Raw genomic sequence first — 12,301 nt, 5'->3', positions numbered from 1 at the left:
CCCCTGCAGGCTTGCTCAGGTCGGATTTTTCATTCAACTATAGAGCAAAGTTACCAACACCTAGCAGATTTTTTTCGAACTTTGCTCTTCAAGTACTATCACTGTTCTTTTATTTTTAGAAAAGAAGAGGCAGTTGGATGATGTGATTTTTTCTCTTCTCAGGCTTGGGTGGCAAACTTTGAAAGACCTCGGATGAACGCTAACTCCCTGCTCGCGAGCCCTACTGGGCTCAGCCCTTACCTCCGATTTGGTTGTTTGTCCTGTCGGCTGTTTTACTTCAAGCTAACAGATCTCTACAAAAAGGTATTATCTTGGGGCCGGGGATTTAGCTCAGAGGTTCCAGTGCCTGCCTCGCAAGTGCAAGGTCCCGAGTTGGATCCCTGGTACCAAAAAAAAAAAAAAGTATTATCTAAAGTGAGACCTTGTTTTTCAAAGTACTCTTTTAAAAATTGCTAAGAATATTTCCTTGCATTTCAATCATAGGTAAAGAAGAACAGTTCCCCTCCCCTTTCTCTTTATGGACAACTACTATGGCGTGAATTTTTCTACACAGCAGCAACAAATAATCCCCGCTTTGATAAGATGGAAGGAAACCCCATCTGTGTTCAGATTCCTTGGGATAAGAATCCCGAGGCTTTGGCCAAGTGGGCAGAGGGCCGGACGGGCTTTCCGTGGATCGATGCCATCATGACCCAGCTCCGCCAGGAGGGCTGGATCCACCACCTGGCCAGGCACGCGGTCGCGTGCTTCCTGACGCGCGGGGACCTGTGGGTGAGCTGGGAGGAAGGGATGAAGGTAGGCATCTGGCTAGTGGGGTGTGGTTGGGCTTCAAAGGGGCTCTTCCCACATCTTACTTTCAAAATCCTAGAGGTTACCCATTCATTCATAGACTAGTTTTTAATGATAAGCGTATAATCCCCATAATACAGACACACTTGGAGAGCAGAATGGCAAAATCATTGCCACTTTAGTGAAAACTGGTTAAATTGATTAACCTCATTTCAGTGGTTAAGTGAACTACTAAGCTTTAATATTCAGGTTTTATTGGAAGATATATTTGTAGGTGATCATTTCTGTCACAAAATAGATTCACCTAAGAGTTCTTAGAAATTCATATTATAAATTTTAAAATATAAAGCATTTCACCTTACTTAACCATCACAGCTTTATCGCGGTACTTATTTATGTAAAAGTAAATCATGCTGATTTTGGTGGCATCATCTGGTGATTATACTAAAAGGATTTACATATGTTTTACCTTTCTGGCTCTATCATATATTTTCCCTATCCAAGGACCATTTTTTTTTTGGTATCTGGGATTGAACTCAGGACCTTGCGCTTGAGGGGCAGGTGGCAGAACCACGCTGAGCTAAAGCCCCGGCCCAAGGACCATTTATGATCCTGGTGTTTTGTTTTGTTTTTTGTCTTTCATATTTCCTAGCACAGAGTTATATGTGAAAAAGATGTATAGCCCCTAATTCATAAATTTAAGAAAAATCATTTAATTCTATTTCCCTTTGGGTCAAGGAATTTGAGATTAAACCATGTACCACACATCAACATTTTTGTTGGTGATTTTGGGGTAGCATTTTTGCTTTCTTGTAAGCAGTTTACTGCTTTTTCTCTACTAATATCCTACTGTCCTTCAGAATCAGTAACTTAAACAATTTTTGCCCTCCCCACGCAGTAACACTGCAAAGGATGGAAAAGTAAATTCTATTCAGAAAGCTACGGATAGCACCCCTCTACTTCTCTCCCTTGAAGAGCACATTATAGAACACAGCATTTACAAGGAAGCGTTGGGGTGTTTAATTTCATAGGTCTGTGCTAGGTTCTCTTTGCCTGACTTCCTCTACAGTGACCTCAAAAATGCTTGCTTTGAGAATTGTGTGTGTGCAAACTAATCGGTTACTGTTACTTCTGAAGGTATTTGAAGAATTACTGCTTGATGCAGATTGGAGCATAAATGCTGGAAGTTGGATGTGGCTATCTTGTAGTTCCTTTTTCCAGCAGTTTTTTCACTGCTATTGCCCTGTTGGTTTTGGTAGGAGAACAGATCCCAATGGAGACTATATCAGGTAAATCAAGGGTGATTGTTACTGAGTTTTGAATAGCTAATCCAGGAAGAGCTTTTCATATTTAAGCAACGTTAAGTGTTCCTCACCCATGATGGGCAGCAGAGAGGAGACGGGGAAACAGATCATTTAAATGGTATTGATTTGACTTTGGTCACTGACAGCTAGTGATCTGCTATAGTTTGCCTATGGTGCATTTTATTAATAACTTTTCTTCCTTTTCCTAAAAGGCGCTATTTGCCTGTCCTAAGAGGCTTCCCTGCAAAATATATCTATGATCCCTGGAATGCACCAGAAGGCATCCAAAAAGTAGCCAAGTGTTTGATTGGAGTGAATTACCCCAAGCCGATGGTGAACCACGCTGAGGCCAGCCGCCTGAACATCGAGCGGATGAAGCAGATCTACCAGCAGCTCTCGCGATACCGAGGGCTAGGTGAGCAGCACTCTTGCGTGTGCCCCTGCGGCAGCTGCTGTGTGCCTGCCATTGATCCACACTAATCTCACAGGAGATTTTGTCCCCTGCAGGTCTTCTTGCATCAGTTCCTTCCAATCCTAATGGGAATGGAGGTCTCATGGGCTACGCTCCTGGAGAGAGCATCCCAGGCAGCAGCGGCAGCGGAAGTGAGTGATACCAGTGACAGGCGGAGACTTCTAATCATGTATATTTCTTACTGAACTGTGCTGTAATAGGTTCTGTTTAAAAATCTATGTTTAAAATTGGTGCAATAGGTTCCTTTACAAATGCATGTGTTGTGTGCACATCCACATGTCCCCTCTCCACGGGTGACATTTAAAAGCTGGAAAATGTCATTACATGACATAAATTGAAACCCAAATGCTGTATTTTTCAGAGTGCTCATTGTCTTTTACCATCTTGAGGGGCATGTCAGCTCTGCGGTAGTTAAGGAGGTCAGCAGTCCAGGGAGCAGGCCAGAGGCATCACCATGTACATGATAGGCCCGCTGGTCCTTGTGCGCCTCAGGCTTTCTTATAGTCTGTTCTGTGGGTGTCCTCTAAACGTGCACGATAGTCAGTATATATTGGAAATTTGAATCATTTTATCAGTTTTCTAAAGTTCTAACTATAGTATGAAGCTAAGTAATTTGATTAAAAACAAGACAGTGTTTGAGAAATGCTTATTTTTTAAATCATGTATTCTAAATTGATATTAAGAATAAAACCTTTTTTAAAATTGAACCATTTCAGAATTCCACATTATCCTTCATCCTTGTAGAAAGCAGCCTTTGTTTGGCCTCCAGGCATCAGTACCAAGAGAAAGGAACAAGGGTAGTCAGGTTCTGCCTGCCGCCCTGTGCCACAGTGGGGTTTTCACCTGCGCCCTCCAGAAGCCCTTAGGCCCGGGCTGGGGGTCGACCTGGAGAGGCTCAGTCGCTCACCGGGCCCTTGGCTCTGTTTCGTTCCTGGGTGTACTTCCCTCACAGCCAGTGAGGCCGTGTGCTTCACGCTTAGCTTACCCTTTCTCAGGTCTCCTGGAATTGAAGTCACCTCACAGAGTGCGCTTTCTAGTTCTCCCAGATCTCCTGCTCTGTTCTCAGCCACTGTCGGCCCCACACGTGTGCAAGGGGCAGAGCTCTGTGGAGCAGGAGGTGACAGCAGGGAGCAGGATGGGGGACAGTGGTGCACACTGTCTTGGCTCACACAGGTTGTAGTGACCTTCAGAGCAAGCGCAGGAGCAAGTTAGTTGGGATAATTTTACATAACACATTTGTAAACTTAAGGTGGTTATGGTATGGGAGGGTGACAGTAATCCTGTAGCTCACTTTGGAGCTGGGTTCAATCCCGCTTTCATAAGACATAAAAGTGTATAATGGGTGTTGGGAAATGGGAAGAAAATGCTCAAATGGGAAGGGAACAAGGGAGGAGGGAGGGAGAAAGGAAGGAGGGGACAAGAAAAATGAACACAGAAGGAAAATGGAAACAAAGCTTTTGTACATGGGGAGGGGAGGGGGCTTGAGGGGAATGGGATAAAATAAAATTTATTGATAAAAATGTATTTGACCAAAAAAAGACATAAAAGGTATAAAAATGACATAGACCTTAGGGTCTAAGTGGGATGTGGAGGAGAAAAAACAAATGAGGAAAGAAGAGATTACGGAGAGCCCAGGAGACCCAGGAGACCGGAGACGTTTTCTTGGAAGGTGGTGGGCGGGGCAGCCCTGGCTGATCCACTGGAGGAGAGGACCTGCTAGCCGAGCTCGCTGGGGGCTCTGCGCCTGCGCTTTCTCGGACTCCTGTGCAGGCAGAGTGCTGCACACGGCCTGGCCAGCAGAGTCTTTAGGACTTTTATGGTGGGGAGGATAAGGGACTGGAAAATTCTTATCTCTGCAGTACAAACTGCATGTTTCTTCTCTCCTTATAATTGGTGTGTGTGCACTCGGGAAAGGAGTAAGCAGTGCACAGCTGCCGCAGTAAGTCTCCAGTCCCCACCTGCCCAGTATACGATGCAGGCCTGAGAAAAAAATAGACTAAGAGACAGAATTAGGAGGGAAAGCGGGGTCCAGGACAACCAATGCCGGTGCAACTGACGAAGGCTCTGGCCAGTCTCAGGCACTGAGTTTTATTGGCAATCAAATGGGGTAAAGGCAACATGTGGTTTCTATGGAAATTAGTGTAAACGAGGCTCATAAAGAACAAGACAAAGCAGTCTTGAATTAAGAACAGACTAGACAAAATATATGATTGTAATTAGAATACTGTCCATCTAGGCAGAAGGTTTTAGTTGTGGGAACGGAATTTGGGTGCGAGTTACTCTGACCTCAGTACGTGGGCTTCAGCCAGACTCACTTCTTTAAACAAGCCAGCCTGCCTTGGACATGATCAGTATTATGATCCTCTGCATATAGCAGTCTTAAAGTACTTTTATTTTTATAATAAAACAGACCACAGGGCCAGGGAGCGCAAGGTCCTGAGTTTGATCCCTGGTACCAAAAACTAAAAAGTAAAACAGACTACAGTGTTTGCTGTAGCAGTGTGTTTTAGTTTTTACTTATTTTTTCTGTTATAAGCTATCTGTTTTTCACATTATTAGTCATTCAGCAGATTCAGAGTAGAAACTTTGTGAGGTAACACTGTACCCTGCCTGGCTGATGGGTGTTCTGGGACCCGGGACTGTCAAGGCTGTCGCCCGGAGAGGAGCAGCAGACTGGGGCAGGGCAGTCACTACCCGCTAGAACGGCTAAGGTGAACACAAGAGGTCCGGGTATTGTGATGGGTGTGAATCATGGCACCTGCCTGGGAGGCAGGTGTAAGATGGTACAGCTCCCTGGGAAAAGCGTGGCACTTAAAAAGCTTCCTGTACAATCCAGAAGTTCCCTTCCCAGTGTCTGCCCAAGTGAAATGAAAACATGTCCACACACAGGCTTATCGACAACTGCACGTAGCGCCCTCATTTAGCACAGTCAGAGCAAGGCAGCCGTGCAGCTGAGTGCTGTACATGAAGAGGGGGAGACACCAGGGTGTGCCGGGCCTTAGCCGGACACAGAGGCTGCACGTGCCCAGCACCCTCTGTGGGCGGCACAGCTGCAGAGGTGAGGTGGCCAAGCTCACCTGGGCAGGAGGAGGAGGGGAATGAACGCAGGGGGTCCGTGAGGGCTCTTTTTGGAGTGATGGAAAATGCTCTGAAGCTGGACTCTGGTGGTATTTGCAGAACTCTGTAAATTTCTAAAAATCACTGAATTATACACTTAAAATAGGTGAGTTTTATAGTCTGTGAATTATACCTCAAAGCTGCTAAAAACAAACAAGACTATTCACCAGACAGAAAATCTCAGAAAACTAGAAAAGAGGGAGAACAAACCCCACAATCCTAGCTAATAGGGACAGTCACTATTCAAATTTCAGTGTGGCCAGGTGTGGTGGTGATCACCTAAAGTCCCAGCACTCGGGTAGGCTGAGGCAGGAGGGTACAGTAAGTTCAAGCTTAGCAAGACCCTGTCTCAAAAGCAAAAGTCAAGAAAAAATGTAAAAAGGACTGGAGTATACCTCAGTGCAAAGGCCTGGGGTCTATCCCTAACACTACAAAGAATATTTTATTCAGTGTATTTCATTTCAGTCTCTTGTGCAGTTTTCTCTTCCACAGTAATTAAATCAGGATATTATTTAAATATCCTTTTGGTGCTATTGATGGTGTAACACGATGAGGAAAAGTGATCAGGTAAACTTTCTGTCCTTTTAAAACTGTAACTAAAAAGCAAATATCGTGTTAGGGGGTGGAGTTACTAGAGATTCAGCCCAAGGCCTTGCACAGGGCAAGCCCTCTGCCACTGAGATACATCTCCAGCACTTTTTAAAATTTTGAGGCAGGGTCTCACTAAGTTGCCTGGGCTGGCCTTGAACTTGTAATCTTCCTGCCTCATTCTCCTGAGTAGCTAAGGTTACAAGTATGTACCACCACATGAGAGAGACAGTTATCTTCACTTTACAACTCCCATCTTATATTCTCTCTGCTTTTTTGTTTGTTTTTTTGTGACAAGATCTTCTTATGTAGTCCAGGCTGGCCTTGAACTCACTATATAGTGTAGGCTGACCTTGAACTCACAGCAGTCCTCTTGCCTCAGCCTCCCAAATGCTGGGATTACAGGTGTGCACCACCATGCCTGGCTCTCTCAGCATTTTAGACTTGAACTGCAGTAGTGACCCTGAAGACCTGTGAGTACAAGGGTGTGTGGCTTTCGTGAGTGACTGCTGTTACATAGTAAGCTAATGGATCAGCAAAACTCCCATCTCCTACACTGCTGCTCCCTGAAGGCAGAATTGCCTGTGCTTTGTGGAGGAGTCACAAGCTATGGTGATTTTCGTGCATTTAGCTCTCCAAAGAAATATAATGCCATTTTAAGAAAATTCAATGTGTTTATCAAGTTTGTTAATTTTTCTTCTCCTTTGTGAAGGTAATCGTTTTCCTGATTTTTTTTTTTCGGTACCGGGGATGGAACTCAGGACCTTGCGCTTGTGAGGCAGGCTCGGCACCACTGAGCTACATCCCCAGCCCATTCTCCTGATTTTTTTTTTTGGTACCGGGGATCGAACTCAGGTTCTTGAGCTTTCGAGGCAGGCAGTGGAACCACTGAGCTAAATCCCCGGCCTCTCTCCTGATTTTTAATATTAGTTGTGTCTGTTGTAGAAACTGAGGCATCTAGCTTCTATTTTGTGTCTGAGGTTATTCTCACTCTCGCAGTCCTAGAAGAAGGCACAGAATTGACAAGCTCATGAAAATGCACCCCGAGGGACCTCGTGTCCAACCTGTCCTGGGACCACATCTCTGACCTTTCTTTCAGAGTCACCCTGCATCCACCTCTGCATCTGTGCCAGCACCTGACCACCCTCCTTGTCCTTGGCTGTTTTCCTCTCCTCACCGGCCTGCAAGCCCCTTGCAACAGACCCAAGTCCTGGTCACTTCTGTCCTTGAATAGGCAGATGCTCAGCCAGTGTGTGGCCTGATAACTGAGGGTAGGGGCTGGTTTTTATCACGGTGCAGCACAGGTGACGTGAAAGGCCATCTTGTCCACTCCTGAGTGTCCAGCTGCCCAATGGTGGCCTTGGCACATTCACAGCCGGTGAAGGTCTAAACGTGGTTGCGGCACTGGTGACCGCAGGTCGCTGCCGGGGGAGCTGGCTGAGGTCAGGAAGAGCAGGCATGGCACCCTCAGTGTCTGCTTCAGCCGGACGCCAGGGCAGGTGTCGGGATAGTAGAGGTGACCGCCCGCTCGGTGACAGCGGGCTGGGAGCTGTACAGTGAGGCATCAGCAGGTAGTCTGTTACCGCAGAGGACACCTTCCGTCTGCACAGTGCCTTGGTGATCAGTGTCAGGCCTCCAGTTTCCACCTGTGAACACCTGAAAAGCTGCATTCTCTATGCAGGAAGACTAAGGAGCATAAGATAAAAATAAGGCCATGGTCTGTGCAGGCCCAGGGTGCCTGTCCAGCCAGGTGCACCCTCCCCTTCTCTCAGGCGCCGTAGGATCAAGCTGTCACGCTTGCGTCCGGCAGCCCTGTTCCCTGTCTCTGAGGAACGCTGTCCAGGGAGGCTCTGAGGAGGACATGGAAGCAAGTGGGGAAGAAGCCAGGGAACGAGGTCTCAGTGTCACCCCTCTGCTACGTCATGGTAAAGGGTCTGATCGTCACCTGGTGAAGAAATGTTTCGTAGAAAACGATTATCCATGATTTGGTTTTGCCTTGAACTGTGAATATTTCTGCGAGCTGAAATTGAAGTTCCTGATTGGGCGTGTGATTTTGGGGTCATAGAGAGAATTGAAAAAAGTATAAGTATATCAATGAATTTAAGTACTCAAAATGGGACTTGTAGTCTTGATACATACATCTCAGATTTGATTCTAAGTCACTTTACTGTTTGACTACCGCAGGTTGTGCCCATGGGAGCGGCATCTTACCCTGTGCTCACACAGACGGTCAGCAGGCTCACCTGTTGAAGCCAGGTAAGGCAGAGGCCCTGGCGCCCGCGTTGCCCGCTGCCTTCCTGTCCTCAGCAAGCCATTTCCGGTGTGCAGGGCGGAACTGTGTGGGCCCGGTGCTCAGCAGTGGGAAGCGGCCCAGTCAGGAGGAGGACGCGCAGAGCATCGGCCCCAAGCTCCAGCGGCAGAGCACTGACTGACCCGGTAACTAATGCTGAGCCTCTTGCTGACAAGAGTGCATCACTGACTTAAATAACTTCCAAGGTGGAGCACGTAAATTCTTAGTGATTATTACAAAATCAGTTAATTATGGGACCCGAGAGGTGAATTGTCCTGCGCAAAGTGCTGCGATCAGTGACCTTTAAATCCAGAAAGCTTAGAGGAAGAACTTTTTCGTTTCCTTCCCATGTGTCTGACTAAGTGGCCTCCTCTGTGGATGCATTAACATAGTCCTTTTATGAGCTTTCCACCAAATTTTGCCTTTTAAATATACATTTCTTTTATCTTTGTGCTGCTTCTAAAATCTAAATTCATTCCAGTTAAATTTTTTAAATGCCCTTTCTGGAAATATTAGAAAAAACCATGCCTGCATGCAGTTTAATTGGGTTTGGGATGCTCTTTTGATTTGAATTATTATGAAAAGTATTTCTGAGGTGCATTTGCCAGTTTTAAAGACTTTGTCTCTTCAGTTATTTTAGACTGTTACATTTTTGTGATCTTCTCATGCCAACCTAGTTACAATTTAAATTTCTTGTTATCATTTAATTCTTTGTGCTTATACTTTCTTGTCTTTTTTCTCTTAAATCATAGAGAACACTCAGAAGGAATACTGTTGCAGCTGAAATTGATGGGAGAGCAGTACCTTTCAATTAAGTTATTTAAAAATATTCTTCATTGATGGAAAGCAGTTACATTTTGAATGCATTATTTCTAATGACATTTCTGTGGTTTGTAACTTTTTAACGAATTTCACATAGGACAAGTGGTAATTTGTATATAAAGAAGTTGGTAACAGAATTTGCTTAATGTAAATACAGTCAAAGTTAGTATAGACCCATCGATATATTTTTGATAATTTTTCATGTATGGTAAAAGTTTAAGTTGCAAACTGATATTCTGATATAAAACTCAAACATTTTGAGAGTTGATGTGGAAAAATAGGAGGTTTTTAGACTTTCTTAAAAGACTTTGTTAAGATTTTAGGACAAAACTTTCTTGACAACATGGTTTGACCTAACTTTGGACTCTTTCATAATAATGTTTCAGAAATATATATAATCAGAATTAGTAGGTGCTGCCTCTGTTAACACACAGTGTGCTTTAAAGTCTAATGTATGCCTAAGCTGTGGAAGGACCGTGTGTTAAAGCTCCTTGTCTCTCTGTTGTGATTCATTTACAGCTAAAGTGACTTTGTTATTAAAGTATATGCAAATAGGCAATCTGGTGTGCGTGGTTGCTTTTTGTTTCTGTAAGAGCGAGAGCATTGCTGTGCGAGATGTAGTTGCCATTACAGAGTCGGTCACCCTTCTGAATGAAGGAACAGTTACCATATATTCAGTGAGATAGCATTTTTCAAAATTGTCTGGAAGACTGAAAACCAAAAAGCTTTTGTCATTTAATGGGGTTTCTAACTTAAGTTAGCCTGCATGGGAGAGCAGTTACGAGTGTGGGTTCTGGGGTGAGATACCTGGGTTTGCTGCTTCATAACTTTGTGGTCTTAATTACGACCTTGCCTTAGTTGCTCTTCTCAATGCTGAGACAAAATATCCGACATGCAAAGTTAAAGGAGGGAGGTTTATTTGGCTCACAGTTTGTATGGTTTCTGTCCATAGTCCGGTGGCTCCAAGGCTGGGTGGCATGGAGAGGGGCATCGCAAAGGAGAAACAGTTCATGGCTGGCCAGGGCAGGCAAGCAGGCAGGGAAGCAGCACGTGGTGGCAGCAGCCTTCTGTCTGTCCCCGATATTCCATCCAGGCTACCCGCCCTGAGGGTGAGCAGCCCTCACACCCAGGGTGGGGCACCTTTAATGCCAGCATCACGCACTCTAGACCCAGACACCTCCAGGAATCCCACCTATGACTGCATGAGGCTTTTGGGGGGCATCGAGACACAGCCATAACACACCTTAACCTTCTGTGCCTTCTCTGTTTCATCCATCAAAGGGGGATGAGAATACCTGGTGAAAGCATTGAGCTGCTTCCTAGTTCAGTCCATGTAAAATGGTCCTGTCAGTGCCTGGCACATGGTCAGGTACTGAATAACTATTAGCTACTGGGCTGCCATGCTGTGTAGCTCCCTGGATTGTGCAGTGCACAGCCTCTACAGCTGTATGCCTCAGCCCTGGTTAGCTGCCTTTAGTGATACTGCTGTTACTACCCCTTTGTTCTCTAGTAGGCTGGTTCTTACCATTCTGACTTGTAACCAGTGGTTTTTCATTTTCCTGTCTTCAGTAGTGCTGAATACTCATTTGAGAATTGTATTAAAAGGTAATTAAAGATAAATTTGAGTTAAAAATACAGAAACATAACATTTTTAAATTATCACATTTTAATGTTTTCGTGATAGACATATTTCACATCTTACTCTGTGGACCTGATTTTACCGTATGTAATTGAGAAATTCATAGACATGGGTTTATCAGCACTTCACATCACCATCAGGGGAAAGACTAATCATGTGAGCGTTTTAGCAAAAGAACACTAGCTGACCATGGGCACTGGTGGATCACATACAAACATGGGTGACGTTATTTCTGTATTTCACAAGATTTTTTTCAACAGCTGCTTCCATTTGGTTTGCATTGTGGCCAAAACGAATCACTGAAAGGGAAGGGGGCATCCATCGGTGTGCTTGAGTCGTACTTACAGACACAGGGTGATTTGCAGTACAGGATGACTACATTCACCGTGGTTAGGGGACTGGTGCATGGTGAGTGCTTTTCTAAAGCATTTTCAGCTGCCCCTTCAGTGCAGAGGAGCCGAGGAGCTGAGCACCGCAGGCGCCAACGCAGGGCTGCCCCACCCCCCGCCTCTGGCCACTGGGCCATGGCCAGCACCTGGATCCACACTGCAGAGGGGCAGTGGGTCAGAAAGGCCATTGTCCTGAGCTCCAGAAGAGAGAGTAGACATGAACAAGAGAAAGAGGCCTCTCTCAGGCTCCCTGATGAAAACTGAAGCCCACTGGAAAAGTGAAGAGACTCTGCAATGAAGGCACAGCAGACCACCGTGCTTGGTAAGGTGGAGGGATTAGCACCTCCCTTCGGCACCTGGACTATCCAGGGGAAGGGCAGCTGGAACCTGCAATAGAGCCTTGCAGAGTTCAACCCTGCAGGAGGTCAGAGATCTCAACCTGGGCCTTGCAGGCAGAAATCTGCCTGAACCTCAGGGGACAGCTGCTCGCTTGCTGAAACTAATTGACTTAGATCTGCACACTGCTGCCCACACTGTCTGTACCTTCAGCAGAGACATACCCTGAAGGAGGCCCTTTACTTTTATTTTTATATTTATTTATTTTTTATGGTACCAGGGATCGAACTCAGATCCTTATGCTTTCAAGGCAGGTGGTGGAACCACTGAGCTAAATCCCTGGCCCTATTTTTTTTTTTTTTTGAAGTAATTTTTTCTCTTATTTTTCATAATTTTTCTAATTTTTATCTATTTTTTTTCTTTTCTCTTTCCACATTTTTAAACTTTTTTTTCTTTTCTCTTTCTCTCTCCCTCCCACCTTGTTCTTCATTTCTCTCCCTTTTTATTCCTGTTCCTGACCTAATTTGAATCTTTTTTTTCTTTCTTCTCTTTTTC

The 12,301-nt window shown here is 45.1% G+C and overlaps 1 protein-coding gene across 4 annotated transcripts in view; it reads left to right on the top strand.

The window, feature by feature from the left end:
* Cry1 (cryptochrome circadian regulator 1) overlaps positions 1-9,941 on the top strand; it is a 63,590-nt gene extending 53,649 nt beyond the window's left edge. For 2 of the 4 annotated variants that reach the window (XM_021258364.2, XM_004844795.3), the window contains 8 exons: positions 163-303; positions 484-795; positions 1,927-2,078; positions 2,306-2,508; positions 2,601-2,696; positions 8,455-8,526; positions 8,599-8,706; positions 9,313-9,941. In XM_021258364.2, coding sequence (XP_021114023.1) covers positions 163-303; positions 484-795; positions 1,927-2,078; positions 2,306-2,508; positions 2,601-2,696; positions 8,455-8,526; positions 8,599-8,702 — 1,080 coding nt within the window. In that variant the 3' untranslated portion in view covers positions 8,703-8,706; positions 9,313-9,941. Of the gene's footprint in view, positions 1-162; positions 304-483; positions 796-1,926; positions 2,079-2,305; positions 2,509-2,600; positions 2,697-8,454; positions 8,707-9,312 lie in introns of all 4 variants that reach the window. The other 2 variants (XM_021258363.2, XM_004844794.3) reach the window with 1 other exon arrangement.
* The last annotated feature ends 2,360 nt before the right edge of the window (positions 9,942-12,301 follow it).

This window comes from Heterocephalus glaber, unplaced genomic scaffold, assembly GCF_053883595.1.
Source record: "Heterocephalus glaber isolate CG9 unplaced genomic scaffold, H.glaber_assembly_v1.0 deba00001572, whole genome shotgun sequence".
In the NCBI taxonomy this organism is placed as follows: Eukaryota; Metazoa; Chordata; class Mammalia; order Rodentia; family Bathyergidae; genus Heterocephalus; species Heterocephalus glaber.
The sequence above is the reverse complement of the archived record's forward strand: the minus strand, read 5'-3'. Positions and strand labels throughout refer to the sequence as shown.